At 38.7% G+C, this 26,472-nt stretch overlaps 2 protein-coding genes and 1 long non-coding RNA gene across 13 annotated transcripts; 1 reads left to right on the top strand and 2 right to left on the bottom strand.

The window, feature by feature from the left end:
• Window positions 1–3,101: 3,101 nt before the first annotated feature.
• On the top strand, window positions 3,102–18,221 carry LOC111332781 (uncharacterized). Of its 11 annotated transcripts, none has more exons than XM_022938215.2 (3): window positions 3,102–3,297; window positions 14,756–15,557; window positions 17,058–18,221. In XM_022938215.2, the coding sequence occupies exons 2-3, from the start codon at window positions 14,775–14,777 to the stop codon at window positions 17,403–17,405; spliced, it is 1,131 nt and encodes a 376-aa protein (XP_022793950.2). In that variant the 5' UTR covers window positions 3,102–3,297; window positions 14,756–14,774; the 3' UTR covers window positions 17,406–18,221. The 11 variants fall into 11 exon arrangements, with proteins under 11 accessions (XP_022793950.2, XP_022793949.2, XP_022793963.2 ...); XM_022938214.2 differs by lacking the exon at window positions 3,102–3,297 and adding an exon at window positions 6,264–6,900; XM_022938228.2 differs by lacking the exon at window positions 3,102–3,297 and adding an exon at window positions 6,906–7,034.
• LOC148725047 (uncharacterized) lies at window positions 14,755–16,641 on the bottom strand. Its single transcript, XR_015990410.1, has 2 exons — window positions 16,521–16,641; window positions 14,755–16,120 (listed from the first exon to the last, which is right to left on the bottom strand). It is a non-coding gene; the product is annotated as an uncharacterized LOC148725047 (long non-coding RNA).
• Window positions 18,222–18,822: 601 nt separating the features above from the next.
• On the bottom strand, window positions 18,823–25,011 carry LOC111332780 (peroxisome biogenesis factor 2). The gene is made up of 9 exons (XM_022938212.2): window positions 24,812–25,011; window positions 24,655–24,732; window positions 23,852–23,914; window positions 23,477–23,543; window positions 22,383–22,504; window positions 21,509–21,591; window positions 20,725–20,842; window positions 20,230–20,430; window positions 18,823–19,429 (listed from the first exon to the last, which is right to left on the bottom strand). Exons 1-9 carry the CDS (start codon window positions 24,860–24,862, stop codon window positions 19,325–19,327), a joined length of 888 nt encoding a protein of 295 aa, XP_022793947.2. The 5' UTR covers window positions 24,863–25,011; the 3' UTR covers window positions 18,823–19,324.
• Window positions 25,012–26,472: the final 1,461 nt, after the last annotated feature.

Below are 26,472 nucleotides of genomic sequence, written 5' to 3' on the forward strand. Positions count from 1 at the left end.
TATTTGTACAAGAGAATACGACACAATACACCACGCGAGGAAGTTCAATAGAAGCTAGTTTATTTCGTTATGCAAATTAGCGAGATTCTATGACAACGATAGCTTTTTCTTTTTATGGTTTACAAGACAGAAATTAGGCTAGAAGATTCCTCAAATATCCCCACTGAAGTAGCTTATTACCCAAAGTCAGAGTGATGCTAAAAGTAGCGCAATCTCCTAACACACCGTTGTTGGAGTGAAAGTACAATTTTAATTATTTTCCTTTTTACGAGTCCGAAACCCCAGCAGCGTTACAACACCTGTTTTGGTAAATAAAAACACCATGAAAATATCGCTGTTGAAATTCTCGTCATCACATTTAGAAATAAAATAACTACTCATAAAAATCTCAGAGCGCGAACTATCAGCAGTTTGAACTCTCACTTCCCGCGTTTGTTACATTTTCAAAACCTCGCAGCAAATTGTGTCCAATTGTTGCTGTTTTAAAGGTGAATATCACGTCGATAAAGTTTACACCTGTGTTCGTTAATAGTCATCGATTACCCTGACCACGCAAAAGTTGTTTATCAATGGCGTGAGCATTAGTTAATTCATTACTTCTGAAACTTGTTTGTGTAGGTAAAAGGAATTGTTTTTCTGAGTTGAGGTGACCGAGGACTTGATTCTCACTAGTTTGTTGGAAGCGGTTAAATTTTGATGCCTAATGAGTAATCGTTGTCGCTAAGAAAAGTATTTAGCGAAGCTAAGATGGAAATTAATCTGTAGCCATTTTCAGCCATTTTTCAGCCACTTTTTATACAATTACAACCTCTCGATTTTCTTCACAAGACAGCGTTGTAATCCCCCAAGATTACACGAACCCTAGCGTGAACCTCAAGAGATCCCGGGGAGGTGAAAGTACTCTTCCAGCTACGAATAAATTAATGGCGTTTAGGGAGTCACATTTCCAGGTGACTTACAAGAAACAACAGTACACTGCCATGCCAACAGTAAAGCTGCAAGAGACTTCTGATATTTTGTTGAGTGACAAATAAATTATAAATCGCTCTTCTAGAAGGCTCATCATGCAAAAACGAAAACAGAGAGGAAGAAGGAAGGACGGAAAGAAAAGAAAAGAGAGAGAGAGAGAAAATAAAAAGATAAAAGGAAGAAAGAAAAGAGAATGAATGATTGAAAGTAGGTCGAAAGGAACAAAAAAGTAAACTGGAATACTTGTCTAACGCAAGAATTTGAAGATCATTTCCATAATCAGCGCGAGGGAGAATTTTTAAAAGTGTCACGTTGTCCAGAAACAACCTTAAAATAAGGAAGGTTACGGAAACTGTGGTGTCTATCCATACCTGTGGCTTAATTTGAAAACATCTTAGATGCCTGATTGCCACCTTAAGTTCTAAAAGGTCTCGCAATGTATATCCTTGTTTTGAGGAGAAAATTCATTTATTCCACGGAAACCCAAGGAAATTAAAACTCAATTCATAGCCACTAGGTCTGTATTTTTTTCCACAAAATTATTTCCTACTCCCTCTATGACTTATTTCTATCTTAGTTTCAGAATATTTTTAGTAAAACATATCTGCTCTTATTACTAATTACATAAAGGAGCCAATCAGATTGAATGGAAGCCGGAAAGACCTTCTCAGTTTTTAACATCGGCTTCGGCAAATGTTTTAAATATTTTGTCGAGAACTAAAAAGTGAGGTTATCGTGTCATCGCGGCAGCTGTGATTGTTATTTTTGTGTTTAAGCTAGTTGACCTACTGCAAACAAATTAAGAGACAAACTTGACATTGCATTGGGATTTCTGCTCAACTGTGCTCAGCAGTGGTACAATTTGTAACAGTTCGCTCTGAATGACTCTAGCAGACACTGAGCAGGTATTTTCGCCAATAGCTCTTTGTTAGAGCTTGTTCATAGACCACCAGGTATAATTTTTGGAATGCCTTTCCTTCGTGTAAGGACAGTTGATCGAACGATGGCGCCATGATGGCCCACCGGCATCTGCACCTTTTATGTGGCATGCATCTCTCTGTGGCAGACGGCGTTGATCACGACCCACTATGAAGTGACCCCAATTATATCGTGTCGTAAATTTTACGTCTGACAAACACGCCGCCCAAAACTTTTAAAAGTTGAAAAGTTGCCTTTACTTTCAACAGCGAGAAAACTGCACCCTCAGACTGCAACTTTTTTCCTGAGTCCCTGTCCCTGTCCAACAAGGAAGCCCGTGTGTTTATCTCGCGTGATGCTCTTTGAATTATTTGAAATCGATAGGTTGTGTGATAGGACATATCTAATGTACATCTTATTTAGACTGCTGACATATTTGTTATTCTAGAACCTACCACTTCAGTAATTTATCATGTGTGTTAATTAATCCCTGACTCTTAAAGCAGAGGTGAAAATCCATTTAATTTGGTAAATGGATTTGGCATGATCTTAGAAATATATATATATTTCAACAGAACCGTCTTTTTTACACGGGAATGCGGCTTATAGAAACTCATTTAGAGATGAGATCAAAGAAACTATTGTAGACATGAAATAACAGTTTCTTTTTTCTTAGACTTAATGCAACACTAGATTTATAGCACGATTTTCTCAGTCAATACGTGTTTTGTACTCCTCTCTTTCCATCCATAGTTAAAGAAAGAGGTCATTTATGTAAATCACTTTTAATAACAATTCAGGAGTTTTCAGTCTGGTATCTTGGTTTGTGGTATTTCAAAATACTTTCATTCACATATTTACAAACGATGCTAAAGGTATTTGATAACCATTTGGTTTCCACAACTAGTCAAAATTTAAATATCTTAAGGGGGGCGTTACATAAATGACGATTCTTAGCCTCATCATTGTTTCTGTCCCTCAGTGCTTAAAACTGGATACAAAAGATGTCTGAAGAAAGATATCAGGAGATTAAAATGAGGAACTTCATTTTTTAAAATGGATTTTCCCCGGATCAAACAAATTGAGCTGTTAGGAGTTTCATAAAAATAATCGAACAATTAACCCCCGTGGCTCCTATTACAAAGATAGGGTGACATGATAAACAGTAGCGAGTGATGATCTATAAACTTACTGGAGTATAGGGTAAGTCATTTCAAGAATCTGCACGCATCTCGGCCACAAACAAAGCACGTAACAGTGACAAGGAGGAAAAGAGCTGTAGAGGTGAAGAACAAACGCGTCTTCATGCCTACGGGGTGCTGATCGTTGAAATCGAACGCAGATATCCGGAAGTCAAGCCTGTGCTAGCGAAGTTAAGGATATCGTGGGAAAATCGTTGAAGTTTGTATGGTGAGTATCTACGAAAACTCACTGAAGAAATTTCCTAGATATGTGTACAGGTAGACTTGGTTTTGCTCACGAAAGTCGAGCAGAATTTACAATTCTTACTATAGAGCCATAGGCCGAGGTGAAAAGAAAGGGATGTTAGATTAACTCAAACATACATCGGTTAAGTTCCCTTAGCATCCATTTCCGAAACTCAACCCACACATGCGAGGAACATTGCACTACGACCCCGAGTCTTCCTCTTCTCTAGGTTTCTGTGAAACGATATTTTCCTTTGCTTGTTCTCGGGGTTTTGTGACTCACCACTATAGTTTAAGATAATAAAAACATCGGAAACAGGAAAAAGCCTCTCAAGATACGTTCAGTTGACGCACTGTTACCAGCTCAATTTTGAAAGTATACATGGTGAATTCAAACAACCTATGATGAGTTCGTTTGTTCTGAATTTTCTGCCTTTGAGTTGTCACTGGCTGGCTCATCGGCATCGTGTGTATGGTCACCATGTCATGGCAACAACTTACTTCAAGTAATTAGTAGTTTACGCAATTGGCTGGGTAATTATTTGTTGTGTTGGTGTACAGCCAAAGCAATTTTCAAATCAAGCTTTACTTTCAATCGGGTCAGAGTTCCCGAAGCCTTCCATCTGTGACTTGTTAAGCTAAAAACGATATCACATTATTTAGAGGGTATGTTTGGATGCCACCGACCGTCCAAACATGTGTCCTTCGCTATTTTCGCCTTTTTAAACGTTTTTATTACATTGTTTTTAACGCTGAAAAAAATTGCACTCCAACGCAGCTGGGACCTTTCGTCAAAACAGAAATTATCAGTGATGGATCACCTGACGCTATTTGTTTCATCCTGTTTATAAATGTCCATTTTCATACCCCGCAAAGTTCTCCTCTAAAAAAAAAAAAGAACTGTTTATCGGATTATAATTAATGTCATATTTGTTAACAAATGCTTCAGGAATTATTTTCTCCCAAGGGGATCTAAATCTTTCCGTTGAGGGATGTTGGCTCCGGATCACCATAAGATTGCTCACAGGGCAGTTTTCTTCTAAGACTATGGGTGAGAAACTCGTCGATGTTGTCAGCCAAACTCATTTGGTAAATGCCGAGTGGGACTAAAAACCTCCATCAAGGCATCTCTAGATTTTACACGAGGAATGGCGTGCTGAAAGTCCAAAGGTCGTTCGTAAATCGGAGCGTATGAAGGGAAACCATGCTATACTGTAAAGCCATCGGCTGAAATGAAACACGGTTCTGTCGCTTTTACTACAGTTTCACTTTCAGCATGTGTACTTAAGCTTAGCATGTGTAACCATTGCCTGTGGATCGGAAGGCTTTTGAAGCCATATGTTTTTTGTGAAAGCGGCTGATTGTTTTCACGTTCGGTCTAATTCAAAAGCATTTTGATGAGAATATTATTACTATCCAACACATCAAAATTTTTGCACCAGCAAACAGACAAAACGCAATCTTCACGAGCGCGAGTAAGGGAGAAACATCGCTGGTTCGTTTTGATAAGCTTGAAGGCTTTCATGACTTTGATCGGATGATCATGATATTTGCCTAAGCCTACTGCAGCCTCAGTAATAATAAGTGGATTTAATTTGTTTCCATCTTGTCTTTTCCTCTTTTCGTTTTGATAAGGTCAAGCGTTTTTCATCATCATAACTGATTGATGTCCACGGAATTTGTCTTCACCGCTCAGTGAACCTTAACACAGTACGCCGGCGCTATACATCTCTAGATCTCTCTATTTTCGACTCCCTGAGTCTGCTATCTAAACATTCGAATGTCTCAGAAAATTTGATGCGACAACCCAAACTCACATGCAAAAATTGAGTTGTACATGTCCGCGGCTTGGAGCGTGCGGCGTAGAGCGTGCAGCTTGTCTTTCGAAGCTGTCCTTGCATGTAACATAAAAACAATTTTGATTGATCTTTGTGCAGTTATCTTCAAAGATTATCTTTGATATATAACATTCCTGAAATATTGTATCTATTTCTAGTACATTACTTCTTGGTCCCTAAATTGCTGGATTCACCCACCTCTCCCTGAATGTGAATTCTCTCACATCGGTCGTACCCAGACCCCAGTTTTACTTCTGGGGATTTTAGGTAAACTGATAACATCTTTTTTTTTTCACTGATTTTTTTTTTTTTTTTTTTTTTTTCACGCGCGCAACAGACTTGAATTCCTACAGTTTTTCATCTGAGATTCTTGCAAACTCTCTTAGCAAAGAAATGCAGATTTGTAGTCAGATCTGGCCTGTAACCTAGTTATTGAATTGGGAAACTAATTCTTACGGCAGGGGAAAGAGAAACATTATTTGAAGTTTTAAGTTTCATACAATTTCTGTCTTATTCTCCTCCCAATGTCCTCGAGATCAGGTCCTCGATTCGTTTTATTTTTTCTCCACCAAACCTGTAAACAAGGCACCATTTTCACGAGGTTATTTTTTTGCCCCTAATTGCCCCGTGTAAACCACGGGCCTTCTGCATAACGTTGCGACGTCACGTGCAAAAAAGATGAAACAAAATTAGTAAGTTCCCACGAATACTTTCAGATCCATGCAGGCACGGCTTGTATATGCATGGTACAAAGACTCGATAAATATCACAGTCGACTTATAGATATTTCTCTGAACGAGGAGCCACTAATTGTCAAGTAAACGCTATCACCGCGTGTGCCTTTTCAAACATTTCGTACTTTTAAAAGCCTGAATTCACGTAAACCAATTCTGTGTTCACAAAACACATGCGCTTTTTTAAGTGGCTTACTTTGCACGCGCCCCTGTGATTGGTTGAGTCCACGTGGTGTTATTGTTTTTCTCGCATGTTTGACACGGGTCATGACCCTCCTTTATTCACACAACAAATACAATCACACAGTTGCCTCAATTAAATGTCACGGTTTGCTAAAGCGGAAGCGTCAGTCTAATTGCTAACCAGAAGATTTTTCTTGTTTTTAACCTCAAAGCAGATACAGTTCCCTTGGAAATTTTTTCATACTTGCAGTTTCAGGTATATTAGGGATTGCCAGGAGCCCCCTAACTAGCTAATGGGACTCTGGGATTGAGAAGCACAGAGAGCGTAAAAAACAATGGATGTCTCGAGTGGCAGATGTACTATTGTTAACAAGGTCGCTTGCGGCAGCTGCGTCGCCCGCGTGTTGTGGAATTTGCATATGGTGTAGCACATTTTATATCTACTCGGTACTTTAAATAGTCGGTTTTTGAAAATTAAAGGTGCCCCCGAAAGACTCATTTGTAGCCACTGACGGATTAAAGCGGGATTCTTGTGCCTCTGCGTGACGGCGAACATGGTTTTAGCACGAGTCATCATGGAACAAACAATGGTCGAAATATAAAAACAATACACATCTGGCTCTCGCGCGTTTGTTGACGGGCTGTCACAAATCTGTCAATTGTTTGAAGGGCAAGTCGAGGCGAGTTCACTCACAAGTGTGTTATCTACCTGTACCACGCGGTCTTGGAAATTACGTATCGATTTCATTTGAAACGCGTATTGGCCTCTGTTGTGAACCATTGTGGGAACAAAATACTTTCGCAGAAAGAGTTAAAGAGCTTTGTGTCCTGGTAAGAAAAAAATCCTGGTTTTTAACGGATATATTGTGTCATACTACAGACATGAGACAGATTTTCGTCAGATGAAAAATTTAGCTTTTGTCTTAGGACAATAAATTGCTTGGGGCTGTCACGTCGAACCGAGGGTAAGGAGTGTGTGCTGTTTTCCAGAGTCTTTCACCACACACTAGGTAAATGTTGTTCTTTGGGGATTTTTTTTAAGTATCAAAGAGGAATTTTATTTACATAGAAGTGTTGTGGCACTTTCTCAAATGCTTATTTAGAGTGAGAGCGTCGAACTAGTGCAAGCTCAGTTTAGACCACACACCGAAACCAGCGAAGGAAGAAAAAATGATAAACGCGCAGTATGTTAGTTCGGTTTGTTTTGATGAATGATCACAGCAAAGTTGGACCAATAATTTCCTAATTTAAGCAACGTAAAAACGATGTGAATACGCCAAACCACAGTTCATTTAGTCAAAACCTGTTTCAATCTTTATCTAAGTACCACATAAGTCATCTTTAGTGTTGTGTTATGTATTTTGGAATTTTTTTTTTTTAATTCCTTACAGCATTATGTGCGTTAAGATAGAACGAGTTTTGTTTATTTTCATAACTGAGGTCGGCTGAACAACATCCGTAGCTCAGACCAGACGGTGTCCCACATGTGTATTTTGGCGATTCTATTTTAGTACGACGGTGATATCGCTTGCAATGGTCGTTTGTTAATCCGATTGATGTCTTTGAAGCTTAACTTTATCGCATGTTTGAACTTCAATTTCGTGCGAGAGACTTGTTAAAAAAACCCTCCCCAGAGATATTTTCCATTTGTCTGAAATTTACATTTATATTTCGTGCGGGTGGGCCCTTGTGTCAATATTTGCCTGACTGGAAAGGAGCTGTAATTGTATGAAATTGTAAGTTGTTTCTTAACTACCGTGTCATGTCAATTGTAATGTAGTTCATTCTCTGATCGAAATAGTGGTGTGATGTAGTCCTTATTTATAGATTTCTAAACTAATATCAACCACCACAATGATTCTTACTCAGGGGAAAGGAAGGGAATTTTTAAATGCGTCAAGTCTTTTAAATTGAATGTTTATTTAACCATCGCTAAGGTTGCCGTCGTTTGACTAAAACCAGATGATCTGGTTCAAGGTTAAAAGTTTTTACGCGTGATTTTCCCATAGCCAGCGGTAGCTTGTTATCTAATTCAAGTGTTTTCTAGGTTTATCGATACAGTGTTTGTGTAAACAGGTACCGGCTTGTCGAAGCAGAGTTCTTGAGCTGTAATAACACAGACAAAGCCGTTTCTAAACTATGAATTTCTAGCAAGTAATTTGTTTCTGGCGGTCTTTATATAGACATAAAGGTACAACAACTTAGAGCGTTCCGCAATATCAAGATTGGAGTTGATGTTATTTTTAACGCTGTGAATTAATTTGCGTAAGAAAAAAAGCGAAATTGTCGCAAATTTGTGCGGTGGCTCTCCAACAGAATATAGTCTACACTTCATGTTCGGGCTTGTCACAGTCTAATCTGTTACTTGAAGAATCACTGGCGACTTTCCGATCAGAGAAGGGATCTATGTCCTGTTAGAAAATAAAATACTTCGCTGCACTCGACGATATAGGCAGAAACACGGCCCTTACGAGTACGAAAGAGGACAAACAGCGATTTATTACTTAGAGTGGTTTCCAAATGGCAGATCGTTAAAGAAAGCATGGAACCTGTCGGAATTATTTCGTTATCAATAAGAGTGTGCTCGTTTCAGTTTTGGTTTCAAGGAAGCGAGAATTTTCCGCTATGTTACTTTGTTTTTGTAACATTTGCCACAATTCTAAAATCCAGGATATTGTCACTCACCAGCTGTCAGGCAACCTTAAGGACCCATAGCAAGTAGCATTTAAATCTAGCGAAAATTCGTCTTTTATTTCGTCTGTTATTTCCGGAATGTCTTATGTAAGCTCGGAAAGTATTAAAAAAAATATTTCTGGCCATTCCGAGATCTGTCCATAAGAAGTCAGGCACCTAGGAGCCCTCTGACAACTGAGAACACTCTTATAATATCCGTACATCCTATTTGCAGACAGTCCAGAGCTAGCAAAAAGGCCGATCTCTCTGGATTAATTGCCCCAATTAGTGGGTTCGTTGAAACTTGTGAAGAAGGAATACTTGTGCTCTTGAGTGTGCACTTCAAACGTTGCATAAGTAAAAGTACGTACAGCTTAGTAACAGAATATCGCGGAGGACCGCGGCTGGCTTAGAGGACTACGATACCTTTTTTTTTTTCGGTTGTCGTTAGAGATGCATTCAGTCACACATTTATGGCAATTTCACTAACCTCTGCTGGATATGTTTGCTATTTTTAACGGTGGTATTTTGTTCTTTTTTTTTTTTTTTTCGGCTTGGAATGTTTAAATTGGTCTCTTTTTACTAACATCGTGGAACTCGGTACTTGAAGCTTCGGGGTAAAACTAATTGATAAATCTAATTAATGTCATAATGACAACCGTGAGAAGAAAGTTGAGGAACTTCATCGACTGAAACTGTTGTGCGTTTAGAATGATTGCACTCGAGCTCTAGAATTAGTTTTTACGAGAGTTTTGGTGGTTCGTATCCCAAAGAGATATACACTTCATCATGGTCGTCTGCTAAAAAACAAAACACCCAAATGAAAAAGGTATCGAATATTAATAAGCGATTCCTTCTTTGAGCATTCAGTCGCGACATTTTTTTTCTGTCTGAAGTCTTTCAACACTGAAGTTGCCAAGCAGGTTGACAGACATTTAACGTGAACTGGTCACGTGATAAGTGACCGCGTTGAGTCTGGTTTGGACTGAGAAACGATGATGTGTGATTCAAATTAGTAACTACAGTAAGGGTGCCTTCGTTGAAAAAAGCATAGCAGTACGGATCATCTTGATATAATTATAGTAAGGAAGATATTGTCACTGTGGCAACAGAACTTAATCAGCAGATTTAAGATTGTTCCCGGGTGATTTCACCGCGCTCTGGCGCCCTTCCTAAAGGGACAACTTGTGACCCCACATTAGACATACAATATGGAAAAGTTATCGGGCGAAAATGATTTTGGCGCCTCCAGTCGAAAAAAAAAAAATATGTACAGACGGTTTTTACACTCGACTGTGAAAACAATGTCGTTATCTTTATTGGCGCGCTCAAGAGTTTTATTCTCAGGCAAAGAGCATGCAGTTGTGTCAACTGCCATGAAATCCTCAAGATTCAATTGGTTTACTCTGCGCGGTGGCCCAATTGCAAACTCGTAAATGTTGCTTCACTTAAAAATCTAGACGAGAATAACCTTGATGGGTGACCTTTAGGTCAAGATGGGCGTGGAAATTTTCTTAATAGATGCAAATTTTGACGATATGTGGACAGCTATTGAACTTGTTAAAAAGATTGGCCCGATCCTTGTTATTTCAAATTCTTAAAGATAATATTTATGTAAGGCCAACGTCAACTTCATGCGGCGAGATTCAGTAGAATGAAATTCGCCAACTGAAGGTAAAATCAACATTGCTTTAAAAGCTTGTTTTTATCCTTGTGTGTTGAATGCGACCACCAGAATCAAGTCTAACAGCCAGGCCTTGCATCAGCTCACAACAGGTAAAAGTCGCCAATTTTGCACCTAAAGTTATTGTCATCTGAGCGAGCGGGCCATTACAGTGAAAAAGGACGCCAGCGGAACTCAAAACCCCATAGTTCATGTAGTGTATCTTATATCTCCATGTTCACCTATTGTTGATGGTTGCAGACTGTTTGTAGTGAAGTTGGGTGAGTTAAGATTTAGAAATAGTGTTTATATTGTTGTGGGCAGACGATTTTAACCGTTTTACCGAAGGCGCATCGGTTTAGACAATTCTGTGATTCGTGTGGTTGTGTGGTTAAGTTGAACTAGCCATATTTACTATGGTACAGTTCTAGAGAACTCAGCATTTCCGTCTACGCAAGTTTCTGTAGGACAGGAATTTTATGCACATGACAAATGCACAATATTATGTTCATTTATTTGGCGGGCACGAGTTTCAGCAACTGTTCGCTTGATTTGAATAGTTTCATGTACTGTTAACAAACTGTATTGAATTTCCTTCTTCGTCTTTCACTTTGTGCACTGGCTGCTGCTTAGCCAAGAATTGACGTGTATCTATCTTGCTGCGACAGAATTAAGGATAACAAACCTAATTTTCTAACTTAACGAAGGAATTGAAAATTATTACAGTTGCTCACAATTTCTTGTCATGCAGGATTCCGCGCCTAAAACAAAGTGTATTCAGTTATTCAAATAGCACCATATGGTATGCGTGTTAGAAATGGTTTGAAATCGAATTTTAATGGACGCTGAGAATTTTATATTACTTCAGTGGAGTTTTAGATGTACTTTTTACCAAAGGAAAAATAAATTTTCTAAGCAACTTTTCAACACGCTGTTGCACCTCAATAAATTAACTGAGTTTTACTTGGTTGGTCATTTTTCGAAATATTTAATATATATGCCACTGATGTAAGAAAATAAATCATCTTCAGGAAAAGCGTGAGTCATTTCTTGGCAGATGAAGTTAGGATAATTTAATGAGGTTTTGACTGCGTCGTCGTGTCTCAGCAGGTTCCTAAAAAAACTGTTGTGATAAGGTACCTCGAGGGTCCATGGCGTTCCTGTTTTAGCTTTCGAATGTAAGTTATAATTCTGTCTTTTGAGTAGTTCTTATGAGATGACGATTCCTTTAAGTTTTGTCAGCCAGCGGCTGGCATCAGGAAATGTAGATGTATAAAACAAAAGTGCCCCTATTTGTTCATATCTTGTTCTTCGGCAACGATTTAAAAAATTTTGCTTTATTCAGATTTTCTCATCTTTTGTTTACTGTGCAGTTTGTTGAGATTTTGGAGAAAGTCTGAAATTAGTTTTACCCATAAAATAGAAGGAGTTAAACGAATGCAACTCTTTTCTAAGGATGTGGAAGGTTTTTGGAAAGCGGAAAAGGGCTTCCTTGCATAGGATTTCTGTGCTGTTTTGTAGGCCGCGCCCTAAACCCCTGCGTTATTGACGAAAGGGATTACAATTTCTCGCTTCGGAATAATAACCAACAGTATCTCTGAAGGAGTATTTGCTTTAGATTTGTTTGAATTTATTTTTGCGAATTGGGAGTGTCGTCCTCGTTTCCAGAGGTGCAAGTGGAAGAAAAACTTATTATTCTGCCTCCACGCTAAGTCCGTTGTTTAAAAACTGTGTTAGTAGTTTGTTCAGCTTTGCGTCGGTGCAACAAAGTAATGTACAAATCGGAATATTGGTGCACATTCAAATCGCTCTCAAAAGGTCGAAGGATTACGTGATATAAGTTTGTAATGAAGACTGAAGAAAGTTGTAGAATGTGGTCCCACATGATTTGCTTTTAAAAAACATACGGACCAATATTTTCACAAGCAAAGCTCAAAAGACAAACTAAAATTATACATCAGGTTTTTAGCTGAAAAGAAAGTAAGCTCTACTATGAGTGCTAATTGAATTAGTTTTCCGTGGCTCAGAGGATTGATAATTGGTTAGTCCAAGGGGCTTCGAACCAGTGTCCTGCATTTGTAAAACGTGCTCGAGAACGTCTATCGACAGGTGCCTTTATAGAATATGTTTTACCCTAAGCCTAAGCCCTTCTTGGCACAATAAAATTAACAAGCACCTCTTTCAGGTTTTTTTCAGGTGGCCGTATTCTTCGACACCGATTATTTATTTGACAAATTTCCGTAAATGCTAAAGATAAAGAAAAGATGGATTCAAAAGCCTGGTACATGCGACACCTGGAACACAACGCAACGCATGTACAGCGGCAAACCTGCCAATCAACGTCGTGCTCTTGTGGTTTTCTCACGGTATTTTCCCGCGCATTATGCTACTGTCCTAACGGCTTTATCTACGGGTCCTGTGCTTTTTTCAAAGTGCCAATTAAGATAATCTGAATAGGAAGTTCTATAACTCTTCAGAAACCAACATTCCGTAATTCTGTCATCAGTAGAGCCCTTTTAGTATTGATCGTGGGAAAGAAAAAAGTCTTTTATATGGTGACAAGCTGCATTAGCGACTAATATTGGTAGGCCGCCCTCGTACGGCCGAATTAAGTTTTAGTTGCTGCCAAATCAATCGAAGCGAATTTCGTTGGCGTTGCTCCTGTTAAAATAGAACAGAAGGCACCAAACGAAATTGAAAATAATACACTGTCTCTGCTCAAGTAAGTCTTTCATTCGGATCTTTATTAGTACCCGACCAGCTTTGAGAACCACCGATTATAAAATTGTTTTGTGTAGGTAGTTTATCAATTTTCTGTCAACAGAACTAACATGTTTTAGTGCAGTCTAGTGAGAGAGATACCTCTCTTTTGTTGTTAGTTTGGTATTAATTTAATCAGTTATCCATTGCTCTTAAAAAAAATGGGAGGCCAAAATTATTTCGTCTCAGAGTAGCGCGCTTTTACCGAGTTTTCGTTTTGTTTTTAATTTTCTCGCGGTCTTTTTTTCCCGCCAATTGCCTGTCCCAAAACTGCCAACTAAGTGCAAATGACTACGGGTGGCTTAGTTTATTGTGTCTTTTGAAGAACAATTCTCTGGGGTAATTTTCAGGAAACAAAGTAAAGTTCTAATTCATGGATTAATGGTAAAGTGTGAGTATTAAGTCGGATTTCTGCCATGAATTTCACTTTTTAAATGTAATGCTTGGTTTTTGAAACCGAAAACACGTTGTGTACGTATGTTTAAAATATTGTAACTTCGAGATATCGCCTTTCGGTGAATACATTTGTGAGACCAGCGCATCTTGCATTTTCCCACAGTTGGCGTGTGACTTAGACCCAGTCAACCGTTGTAAAAAGAAGTATAATTTCAAACAAACCCTCAGTAAACTTGCTCGACTCTTCCGAAATGTCAACGTCACCAAAGACTTACGTCAGTTTGAACAAGGAGAGTCACCGAACCCTGACGCTTTTTTTCATATTGGTTCGACCGATATTTGCTGAGTATGTAGATATTTTTGGAAGCTTTTCGTTTTCGCTTCCAACAAGCTATTCTCTAGCTTTTTAAATGTACTTGAAGTGAGCCCTCTTTGTTCGTCTTTGCTGTGGCCATGCGAAGCCATTTGAAGTCGAGGGTCCATATTTAATTCAGCTGTCAATGTAAGCTTCTCAGCTCCTGTCGTTTGAAATATCGACTTATTTTCCCATGGAGTCGTCGATAAGAGTTGCTCTTTTAATTAGGAAGGCTGCGAAAGGTATGCCCGCAGTAAATGTGTCACTAGCATTTCACACTGATATAGCGAAAGAACTTAAGTGAGGGTTTCCAAATTTTTAAGTGTACATGTAAATTTGTCTTGTTTTCACACTGATTATGCAAGTCTGTGTTAATGTGGTGATGTGTAAAGAGCTTAAGCCAATTTCCTGTTTTTCAAAGGATATCAAAATATTGATTTTTTTTCCTTATTCCGAGACCGCCGTGAAGTTCTATTACCAGAGGAGGACGATTTTTCTCATGAGCAAGCGAATATTTCGGATGGCTGTATGAAAATTAAATTCTGGTCGGGTTTATTCAAGTAAAATCCACATTTCTAAGTAATGTTTTAATGATACCCATTCTTCAACTACCTTCCTTTGAAAGGATTAGACTAAAGTGGTTATTCTTATGGTCATAAGTAAATCACACCTATGGCCCTTTTTTTTACTCGTAACGAGAAGACTGCAGTATGGATTACATTTTCTTTATATTAAGAATTTTGCTTGCGTAGAGTAGCCGAGTTGTGTTCATATTTGTAAGGTTGTCACCCTTTCTTATTTAGCATAATATTTGATATTTTTTTCTCCGCTTTCAACAGAACTCAACGGAAGTTTAACATGGTAGAAGAAGCACAAATGGCTGAGGGAAATTGTTCTGATAGCGACAAAGGAGACAAGGTGACAGTGGTTACGATTGAGGACGAAGGATCAGATTTTACGCCTAGAGACTGTATTGAAACCGATCTTCCTCTAGAACAAGAGGAGAGAGGAAGTGGATCTTTACAGGGAAAAATAATCAGTCGACAGAGTAGGGAGAATGACGATGCAAAAAGTGATGAAATCCAAAAAGCGGAACACAACAGCTCTACTTCCGCGCAACTAGAACAGTTAGATAACTCAGCAGAGGGCTGTTATGACGAACAACCAAATGGAGAGAATATGGCAAAAAGAGCTCCTGCGATAGAAACTGACAAACTGAGCAAAAATCCTGGTCTAGCACTGACGGCAACGGCCGCCATAGAGGAAAAAGAAGAGGTACTTGAAGATGATACCACTATCATAAATTTTGCGGACCAGCCTGAAAGTGTATGCATCGAGATGGAGAGTGTACCAGATACAGACAGGAATAATACTCAAAACAGTTGTGATAAGTCACCACCGGACACGACGACTTTATACTTCTCTGAGAGCGACAGCGCAGAGGTTGAAAGCGACGTTTGTAGGATATGCCACAGTAACGACGAGATGGAAATTTTAATCAGTCCCTGTTTGTGTACTGGTTCTGTTAAGTTCGTTCATCATTCGTGTTTAATGAGCTGGTTACAGAGAGTTGTTATGAGTAAATGTGAACTGTGTTTGTACCCGTTAGCGGTAAAACGAAAGAGGAAGCCGTTTAGCAAGGTAAGTTTTCTGTTTAGGGCTCTCATGAAAATATGGGAGTATTTTTTCAGGCCTTAGCGCGCTTAATTTTGCAACGATGGCACTTTTACTGATCTCCAGCTGTTAATGTTGTTGATTTTATGTCCTTGTAAATGTGCACTCTAAATAATGTGTTTTTTGCACATTACGCATTTATATAGCTGAAAATGACTGTAAACATTTTTCGTTTGTCAAATTTGGTAGTTTAAATTGAGAGCTTTTCAGCCGAATCGCTTAACCAGAGAAAGCGTCATAATTTTGAATTTCGTTGGGAGTTTCCCGCAGCTGTGAAGGGAACTAAAATGATTCTCGCTGTTCCTCTGTAACATTTCCTTCTATTTTCGAGAAAGTCTGTTTTAGAAAACTAAGACAAAAATTGCGCGCTCAAAACTCTTTAAGTTCAATCAGCGACACACGATAATATCAACTCGTTTAGAAACATGCTAAACAAATGGTGTGGAACGACAGGTGGTCTATTGTTTGTTTATGAAGATCCCTCGTTTATCTGTCATGTCTGATGTGGTCTTCAAGGTCGTTGTTGTCTTCTACGAACAGAAAGTAAGAACACATTGCTTTCGTTACTGAGAACCGAATTTTTTCAGAATTTCGATGTACGTGATGCCAATATAAATCAAATTATTTGCATGTCAAGGGTTCAAACCAATTATGTCAATGCTTGTCTCGTTGGTGTATACTTTTCAAGGAATATATCAATTTTAAGTTCTTGTCGTGTATCATTTGTTTTAAAGATCGCAATCGTTACAGGAATAAATAAATTAAAATAATCTTTTTGTGCCATATTATCTCAATGTTGTACTATATACTGAAACCTTTTACTGTATACTGAAAGGAGTCCCCCAGACTGATTTATTCCTTATTTATTGCTCCCTAATACAGTCGGTCTTGGAGTACGCGGCGCCTGTTTGGGCATATCGTTCTGAGTACCTTAATGAGCTCGTCGAGTCAGTAAAACAGAAAGCACTTAGGATAATCTTCCCCCGCCTTGACTATGGAACTGGCCTTAGTGAGGCTCGGCTGCAACCCCTCGTGGTTCGCAGAGCTGAACTGGGTTCCAGGTTCATGGCTGGGGCGAGGAGGACTGAACCTATAAGTTTCATCCTCCCTCGCGCCACAGAGGTGCATCATGGTTATTTTTGCGAACAGGAAATGCTCGATTAGATTCGGTAGTGGGGGGCCACAGACAGACTTAATAATTTTGTTACCGTTCGTTATCAATAAGATGTATATTTAATGTAGTACCTTTGTAACACTGACCCATACTGTAATTCAACCTTAGCTGCGAGAGTATGGAAGAAACGATCATTATCAACAACTATTCACTTCAGTGTAGGTGACAGAGGTTAATAGTTGTTAAATATGAGTGCTAACTGAAAGGAAGTTAAGATCAAAATACGGATTTTTTGCCCAGTCGCGTAGCTTGCGATTTCTGGCTAACGCATCCTGTCTTTTTCTCTTTATTAGTGGCGTCTCCCAGAAGACAAGCCCTTCCCTATACTGTGGTTGTTAACATTTGTCGTGGCTATGACGCTGAACGTGGCCTCCATAGCTAAAGACGGAAGCCAGAGGTGTGTGTCTAATCCATGTATCATTTTCTACGTGGTGGGTTCCGCTGGAGCGCTCCTGGGATTGGCTTTCTTCTACCGCTGGCTGCGTAAGACCGTGCGATATATCTCCAAATGGATTGCTCTCAACCAAGAATGGACTTTGGTGGGTCCACCAGACCTGAGGACTCAGATGGGGCAAGCAAATCTCGCCTACTCCACGAAATCGCTTTCAGAGACTGATACAACTCGAGAACAGATCGCGTAGTCAATGGTATTTCAATATTAGAAGACAAACCTGTCTTTCTTTACGCCTTGGGTTCTGAGTGGTTTTTAACGAAAAACAGCTTCCACTGTAAGTCGTATTCCTGACATTCCCAGAAAAACTTTGTTTATTCGAGTTTGTTGATTACGCCTTTAATGACTTTGAAGACTGTTATTTCTGTCTCCCGTTGGTTTTCACTGTCTGACCAGTATCCCGTTACTCGAAAGTCCCGATAACTAAACGAGCCCTAAGTCATGTTTTAAAATCGAAATTTCAAAGAATAGAGAAGCAGGTTCTGGCACCATAACCAGTCCAGTTTTTTCTTTAGGTGATAGTTTATTGCATGATTTTAAGTAATTTTGAAACCCTCACCTTGAATGGAAACAAAACAGTATCATGGGCTTGTTGAGTTACCGGGACCTTCGAGAAATGGGCCCCAGGCCACAGAGAATAATCCGGAGATTTCAAAGATCTCCTGAACAAAAAATATAGGTAGTATAGTTTAAATTTCTAGACACTTCAACTTTCTAATATATTTTCAAACGTTAAGTTCTTCAACTTCACTTGTACAGCCCATCCACTGACGTTATAAACAATTTTAAGATATTAAATTATACTTAAATTATTGAAAGATCTAAGAACAATGCAAGCCTGATACAGAATGAAAACTACGTTCACAATATATTTTGAAGAGTGATAATTTAAAGAAAAGTATAACCGAAGTTTATAATTATTGTTAAAGAAACTATAATTCAAATGTTTACGATTACTGTATATGTGTTGGTTGAGTTTTGAATAAAATGGGAAAAGCGCAACAAATTGACGATCGACAACTCACCATGTGCAACCTCGTTCCCAGGGCCTTTTCCCTGGGAAAGAGATTGACGCCATGTTTTACCCTTTACACTCTAGTAAGTTCTCCAAACTGTTCTGCATACATTTCCTATGTTACTTAAAGAGTATTTTTGAACAGCTAGAGCTGCTTGAGTTTTCGATCATTTTCTTTCTTCTCATAACCTTAATTTTTAATTCAGTAGAGATAGTATGGGGAGAAACTAGATGCCTTTCACTCCCCAGGGATTAAAGGTTGAGTGAAGGCGTCAGCCTGTCTAGAAACGTGGGGCCTCGTCCCATACCAATCCGGCCACAAACGTTTGCCTTTTTCCCTTAAATTATCTTCACTTCGTTGTTAGAAATAATCTATTGATGTCCCAAAAGTTTCCAGTACGTCCGTAATCGACTCGTGACAACAGTTGAGTGGCCAATTGTCAAAGTGGAACAAGATCGGGAGAGTGAATATTGAGCAAAGTCTTGGCTTGGTGCCGGGTATGGGCTGTGCCCCATGACATTTTCTTAGGATGGGGTTTAGAGACTCAGGGTTAATATCCAGCCATCTTGACCGAACATGGAGTAATAATCATAACGCAAAAAAATTGCCCTTTAATAAGAATCAAGAATGACTTGTTTATTTTTAAGCGCTGCCGCTTTATGAGATTCCATTGTTGACATTGTCCAAAGATTACGAACTCTGTGAGTAAGCGCCACGCATTTTTTTCTTGTATGAGATTCCGTGCGGGCAGGGTAGGCTCGCGTAGCCAATCAGAACACAGGATTCCTCTCATCTTGCCCACGGGCGCTGCCAGCCGTATAATAAATTACATTATCGTGTTATTAATTCGCCGAGTATATTTGTTGATCGGTATTTTACAGTAATCCCGCCTTCTGCTTGAGTTTTCATTGTCTCGCAGAAGCCATCAATTTTTAAACAAAACTAAGTTGCCAGACAACTTCCTGCAAACTTTTTCACTACATGAGGCATTTACACGCCAGAAGTATGCATAGGGCTGAAGAACTCTTCTGTTCCTCCAGGAAGTCGATCTCTTGGAATTTCAGAATACGATTGACTTTTGAACACTTATTAATCACGTTACTTCCAAAGCCACTGTACATTCAACAGGGGTAATATCATCACTCACAGGTAAACCACAGAGTGGACATGGAAATGACGAATCAGCTAAACTGTTGGCCTGAAAAGAAACAAAAAATGAAACTGCAGTGTGCGATGAAACGGTTGCATGTCAGTGCAACGTAACTGTTTCAATTAGACGAGTTATTTGGAAGAAATCAAGGATGATAGTTTACTCTTAATAATAATTAACACGAGACAGGAGGGAGCTAAGTTCACAAAGAAGTACCGGAGTCGCAGAGAATATGGCAGGCTTCTCTCCTAGGATGGGACGCTACATGTCAGTTTACCCTCTTTACCCTTTTTAATTTGTTATCCAATATCTTCTCTTGGGTGAACAAAATCACCATGACCGTGAAAGCTTTCTCCTAGTGCACAAAAAAGAAAGCACACAAACAGGGTTCACATTAGGAGGCGGTAGGCGGCGAAAACCCGCTGGCTGTCAGACCATTTTGCACCGATTACTTTGCGAATTTCTTTATAGGAAAAAAAAATAAGAACTTCTTTTTAATTATTCTAAAACCAACGTCCGGCTAGAAAAAGAACTTCAATTATGTCCCAGAATGCTGGAAATCACGTCCAGAGAATTTCCCATTTTCAATTTTTTTCCGGGGGATGCATGGTATCAGAATCCCCTTTAAGGAGGTGTTGCTTTGCAAAACGCCATGATTGCTACAGAAACGTAATTCAAATCAGCCAGCTATTCAGTTCAGATCATACACCTTTCACATTTCTAATAACAATCCTCATTCACCAATCATGGATTGCAGTTTGCCCTGTAGCACTAATGCTGAACTAACTCCTTCCCCCTCCCGTGTGCTTCAAAGTGTTACTTGAGCCACTGGTCTATTCAACACTTACCTTGATGCAGTAATAACAGAACACGTGACCACACAGACCCTGGTGAGGTGCAGTAGGAGGTTCATTACAAATTCCACACGCATGACATGCTACTTTGATTGATGGCTGCTTGTCAAGAGAGGCTGGACTTGAAAACCGTCTGAACAGCAAGTTTTTTAATTTGTGGATGTTGATGAGTGGAAGAAGAAAAAACACAAATTCCTACAAGAAAACGATCAAAACGTTTGATATTACAACAGTTAAAGTATAAACAAGATTATAATCACCTCCATAAACCCTTGAATTCCCATGAGTGACCTGGACAGAATTTCTCCATACAACATCAATACAATATCAACCAGACAAGTGATGAGAATATCAACTAGGGGAATTATTAGTATATCTAATGCCAAATTCTCCAAACTTGCAATATAAGAAAAGTAAAGCAAACAGTAGGGAGAACTACTAATGAGATCTTGAAGGTGAAAAGGTGAAGTGCCACAAAGTAATACTCACTGCAAATCCATGCCAGAGTAATTCACGAGTCATGAAATCAAAGCTGACTTGACGAATTGATTGTTGCTGAGCAAATACAGGATGAATTCCAAGAACACGTTCAAGAAGTGAAGGATATCTTGACCCAGTTAAGAAAGCCATAAAAAGGATTAAGAGGAGATCTTTAAAAAAAAATACAGCAAACAAAAGTACAAGACAGGAGCAAATTGAAATATTGTACAGGACAACTAAAAGTTGGCACAACAGCAGAAGGTACAAAATGTAAATTTTCAACCATTGAAAAGGAGATTGAAAGAATTGTCTTACTGCCAAGTCCATCAGAGCCTCCTTATAGCTTCTATGTTTTGTTTACCCATTTTAGGTCTCAAAGGTATTCCCAGCTTTCTCTTTTATAAATTTTACATATATATGCACCTGAATAAGAAGAAATTTGAAAGAAACAGTTTTATAGTGTATTATCACATGACCAAAAATGGGTAATAAAACATACAAGCTGAAGAGGTCTACTGGGGGCACCTGCCAAATTCCCTTTCAAAAACTGTAAAATGCCCAATTCAGTCTTGTCAAAGTCCTCTGCAAAGTGTTGTAAAGCACATTAGGGCATAGGAGAATGCACTATACTAGTGCATCATTATTTAACAGTATGACCAGCTGTATTCATTTACACATTATGGGGAAGGCAGAACACTGAAAGGTAAGTTATTCTTCATGGAAACAGTCATTCAATCCAGGTCAAGAATCATGTTATCAATCCCACATATATCAAAATATTACCAAAGGATACTTTCCCTTTTGTAAAAATATGAGAAAGTTAAGGACAGAAGCAAAATGAAACAGCTTTTCACCCATACTGACACATCTCCAAATCTAAAGTGATAAAAGGAAATTCCAAACTGATAAGAACGAGACACAAATCAAGCTCTTGTGTACACAGTAATGACTTAAGTTATGTGTTGGTGAGTAATAGCCACAGATGAAGCCCCTGTGGTTGCCATGGGTGACTAACTCTCAGCAAAAAAATAAAACAAAGCAATTTTTAACGCGACTTTACAATATGTTCAACCTCAACAACTGCTGACATCAATTAGTATTGATCGGAATGGTTAAAAATTTGTTATGATGCTGACAAATTACTGCCTAATGGCAAAGAAGCTGCACAATGTGCAGTACAATGAAATATAATTGTGGACTTGCTGAGTAAAACTGAACAAACCACAATGAATACAGTTCAAATACATGCCATGTTAAATAACATTATGAAATGATACAAAGCATATAGCGCATGCAAAAATTCTACTGCAATAGTGCCGTTCATAAAGGAACAATAAACAAAAGAAGAAGAACAATGACTTTGTGATCTTCAGCCCTTACTAACCATTTTCTTCACTATGTTTAAACATGTGTGTGAAAATTCTCACTTGATTCTAATGATATCTTATCTAATCATAACTTATCCCTTGGGAAACAGAGGAAGAAATTGATGCTGCATCAAAAATCATCTAAGGCTTTATTCTGTATACACCCCCCCTCCCCAAAACTGTTAAGTTGGTTTTGACCTAGCTTTCAAGTGACTGGCTTGCAGCACAGACTATTATTACCAGTACTTCAATACTATGATTTTAAGGGATATATATTTTCATTCAACAACAAGTACTCACAGAGTTGAAGTTCAAAATTCTGTCTGTAATTCCTTTTATTTCAATGCTTCTTTCTCTTATATAAGGTATTCCAACAACACAGAAACCAAACAGAAGCTTTTGTAGTAGACTCACATTGCTCCCTGTTGAGATACACCATTTATATGAAGAAAACAAAATACCTTTTATGGCACTCTGTCTGGATCACAGATCGTAATATGTCAAAGAACAAACAAAAACTGCAACTGCAACAACACAAACAGAAGGTTTTCATTTTCCTGTTTCCTGTATTTGTCCTGTGGTTGTGAGACTCAATAAAGGCTTTTTGTACATCCCCTCTAAGTTGAAAGGTGATTACTGGTAAATGATCTCTTAGATGTGACATGCATTTTACACAATAGGCCAAATCATTTATGCATTTTGATTGGTTTTTACTGATGATCTTCTGAGATGCATAGATAACATCACCATTAACAACATTTTGCTTTTTATCATAAAAGAAAAATATATTTGGCCATGTTGTCCAAAGGGTTGGGCAGTAATAGACCACAAAAGACATAAAAATGTGATGAGAACAACAATCACACACTCAACTACCTCTTGTGCACTGCTTTCTAGTTTTAATCACATTTTTATGTCATCTGTGACCTATTACAGAAAAGACATGCAGCAATGTGGAGTCTGCTTGTTAGGTAAAAATTAAAGGCTAGATATATAGTATTTCAAAGGGGGAGGGGATATCTTTGCAACCATCTTAACAGAATCTAAGAGCACATCAAGTTGGTTCATAATTATACATTATTACTTTGTCATATCAGGTGATATGTCCATGGCATCTTAGGATACCCACTACCCTGGGGTGGGTCACCAACAAACTCCCATGAGTGACCACTACAGAACCTCTCCTTACAATATCAATACAATATCAAGCAAAGAACTGATAAGGAAAACAAATGATGTCAGTTTGGGGAAGATTAGTTGATCCAATACCAAATAACAACTAGCATCCTAAGATTTATTTGGCAGACAGTAAGGAGATTTTCTAGTGAGATCTGGTAGTTCAAAGGGTTCATCGATTAGCAATGTAACAGTGACTGCTTGTTTAACTCTCTCACCAGCTGAAGTGTACTTCATGTTGAGCATGTGTTGACCAATGGTTGAATTACTGCTGTACACTGAAAACTGAACCATATAAAGTGACAGTAAGAAACTCTTGAAACCAAACCTAACATCAGTATGCATATTCTCCATGCTGCTCTAGAAATATTCTAACATGCTGACGAGGAGAATTTGTTTAAAAATAGAGAGCTGCTCTGATTGGTGTTCATTTCCTCAACTGTCATGACCTTCATGTTGGATTCAAGGATCATAATATGGGAAGAAATTAAATGTTGATCAATCTTAAGGGGTTATGGGGTTAATCATCCTATAGCAAACCTCTTTGTGATGTTGAAATTAAGTGGATTGAAGGAGATCAAAAACAGACTTACCCTCCATACAAGAAATCTCAGTAGTGCGTTCAGTTCAGCTTCATATTTTGTTAGAACACCAGCCTAGGACAACAAAAAAGTTTTGCATTTTCTCAGCATAATTCATCACTCAAGAAAAAGTTGCACAAGATGCAGAACCAATTTCAAGGTGCATCCATGTAATTTCACCAGAGGAATCTTGCATAGTATGCAAGTTATGTGATTATTTTGAAAAAATAAACTGAGATAAATCTAAATTTTTAGAAAAAAATTTTGAGATTTTTAGAGATAAAAGTAAGATTTAAAGACAATTTATTGGAGAATTTCCAGATAGACTTTTAGGCCATTTTTCTTGATGTGTATTTGAGTTACATATTGTGCTTAGCATCTTTCTGAAAGGAGAATTTTTTTCAAAAAAATAGTGCCAAATCATATTCTTTACTTACAAAATTTACCACTTAATTACACCTATTTTGAAACTGCATAATTTCCAGATTGACTTTTAGGCCATTTTTCTTTATCTATATTTGAGCAATGCGTGATTAGATCGCACCAATCAGAGCTAATCAGATTTCTAGGATCACTAGTGATTTCTAAATGGATGTAAAAATAAACTCAATAACTCTTTTCTCTATCTTGACAAAGAGTTTATTTAAGTGCTGTTGAATCAAATATGCACAGAAAATAGCTTCAAAGGACTTGAGTAAACGAGAAGATTGAGACAATAAGAGGGGCTTGTTAGATGGATGTATTTCCCTCGGCTTCAAGTTCCCTTCAGAAATATTACGGTTATAAAATCAGCAAACTTTTGTTTGTTTGTTTACCTCGAAATATTGAAACGCCCTGTTTAGCTGATTTCGAAGAAGATGGATAATTTCCTCATCAAGCTGAGCCGCATCCAGCTATAAATAGTGAAAAACTCGTTAACTCAGTCAAATACCGATAAGAAGCACAATTGTGGCTCCGATTTGTCCAGTTTACCTGATTTACTCTGAGCACTCTCTGCTCCGTTCCACCAGATTCGTCCACCATCTTGAATTTACTTATCGCCCGGTCTATTTCGGCTCTTTCGGCTTTGTACCAGGCTATCGCATCAGCCTCGAGCGCGCTAGCGCGAAGCTAGCGCGGCTGTTTGGGTGGAGACTAGACTTTCTCAAAGTCGTTCGGTTGGTTTTCTGTTCTGTGACCTGTTTCTCGAAAGTCCCGCTAACTTAACGGGCCAGTGAAGCTGTTCTGTTTTCATTCAAGATGGGAATTTCAAAAAGTTTTGAAAATGATACAATAAAACTATCAGCTAAAGAAATAAAAAGGACTGGTTTGGATGTCATAATCTGCTTTCCCATCTTTTAGATTTTTATTTTAAAAGATGGCTTCGGGCCCGTTAAGTTACCGGGACTTTCGAGAAACGGGCCCCTGGTGTGGTATGACCCGCTACCGCTCGCTCAGCTCGACTCGCGCTTCGCGCTCGCTACTCGGCTCGCGCTACGCGCTTAAAAGCGCGTCTTGTGAGCAAGTCTAGGTGGGGACCGGTCGCGGGCCTTCTACAGTTTTATTCTGGCTTCTAAAACTCTTTGGTACTAGTAGGAAGAGCTTCACAGCCTTGGACTTGCAGTGTTATTTGTTTCCAATCAGTTCCATGTAAACTTGAAGCGGATGACTCTGTTTAACAAACTGAATGCATCGAGTCCACTTTACTAATGAAAACTAAAGAATTCGCATGTGAAGCCAGAAAAGTAGAGAAAAGTCCACTGATTTCCTATTCTCTGGCTTAAGTTTTAGTCTTTTCCCAGACTGCAAATAATGACATGACAAATTTCAAAGGATTCACTTTGTTAATGACACCCTTTTTCCTTTCTGGGGGTCGCAAAACAGAGATCTTAAATTGGCAGATAACAAGTATTTCAAATGACCTTCGAGGCAGAAATTAAAGTGTGCAGTACCTCATGTTTTTTTCCATGATCATCAGAACTTTGCCTTGTAAGGCATCCAAATGAAACAAACAATACTGAACGAAACTAACCGGGTGCTTAGCTGGGATTGTTCAAAGGGACGGAATGAGGGGAGGGGGGGAGGAGTCACGAAGGGGAGGGGGGAAGGAGTCACGGTTACAAATTTATGTGTATCTTAGTGAAGTAGCCTATATTGCTGACCTATCATGTGCATCTGCGCGTTCGTAGTCACGAGGCGAAGATAGGTCTTTACAGATGGGCTAGTAAAAGTAGCATTTTATGCCATTAGCATTGCTCGAGTTTTTCTAAATTATGCTCAATATTATGATCGTTTTTGAAAATTATGCTGCTTTTCCTCAATTCATTCTTTCCGAAGAAGGAACAAAAACCAGTAGACATTATTAGGACCCCATTATGGGCTCCTGACATTATATGTTTATTGTCAATAAAGCAGGATATCTTTTTTTTATTTTGCGTTATATCATTTTGCTCAGATAAAACTTAAGTAACTGCTGCACTTAATTCCAAGCTAAAAGTGGTGACTTACTGTATCAAAATGTACCATATTAGCGTCCGGTTTCTCGTTCTTCGACGCCATTTTGTCGCTTGTGAAAGCGAGAACAGGGACCGACGCAATCTTTACTTCCGTTGTGCCCAGTCCTCTGTACGACTGATTTTCGCTATTGCATAAAT

The sequence above is a fragment of the Stylophora pistillata genome, chromosome 8, assembly GCF_964205215.1.
Source record: "Stylophora pistillata chromosome 8, jaStyPist1.2, whole genome shotgun sequence".
Lineage (NCBI taxonomy): Eukaryota > Metazoa > Cnidaria > Anthozoa > Scleractinia > Pocilloporidae > Stylophora > Stylophora pistillata.

Coding starts and splice junctions, on each gene's coding strand:
- LOC111332780 (XM_022938212.2), bottom strand. CDS start 24,862: ATGGTGGACGAATCTGGTGGAACGGAGCAGAGAGTGCTCAGAGTAAAT. Junction 24,733..24,811: donor GAGTGCTCAGAGTAAATCAG/GTAAACTGGACA, acceptor CACTATTTATAG/CTGGATGCGGCTCAGCTTGA. Junction 22,505..23,476: donor CATGAAGTACACTTCAGCTG/GTGAGAGAGTTA, acceptor GTATCTCAACAG/GGAGCAATGTGAGTCTACTA.
- LOC111332781 (XM_022938223.2), top strand. CDS start 14,445: ATGAAAATTAAATTCTGGTCGGGTTTATTCAA. Junction 14,477..14,755: donor TTCTGGTCGGGTTTATTCAA/GTAAAATCCACA, acceptor CGCTTTCAACAG/AACTCAACGGAAGTTTAACA. Junction 15,558..17,057: donor AGAGGAAGCCGTTTAGCAAG/GTAAGTTTTCTG, acceptor TCTCTTTATTAG/TGGCGTCTCCCAGAAGACAA.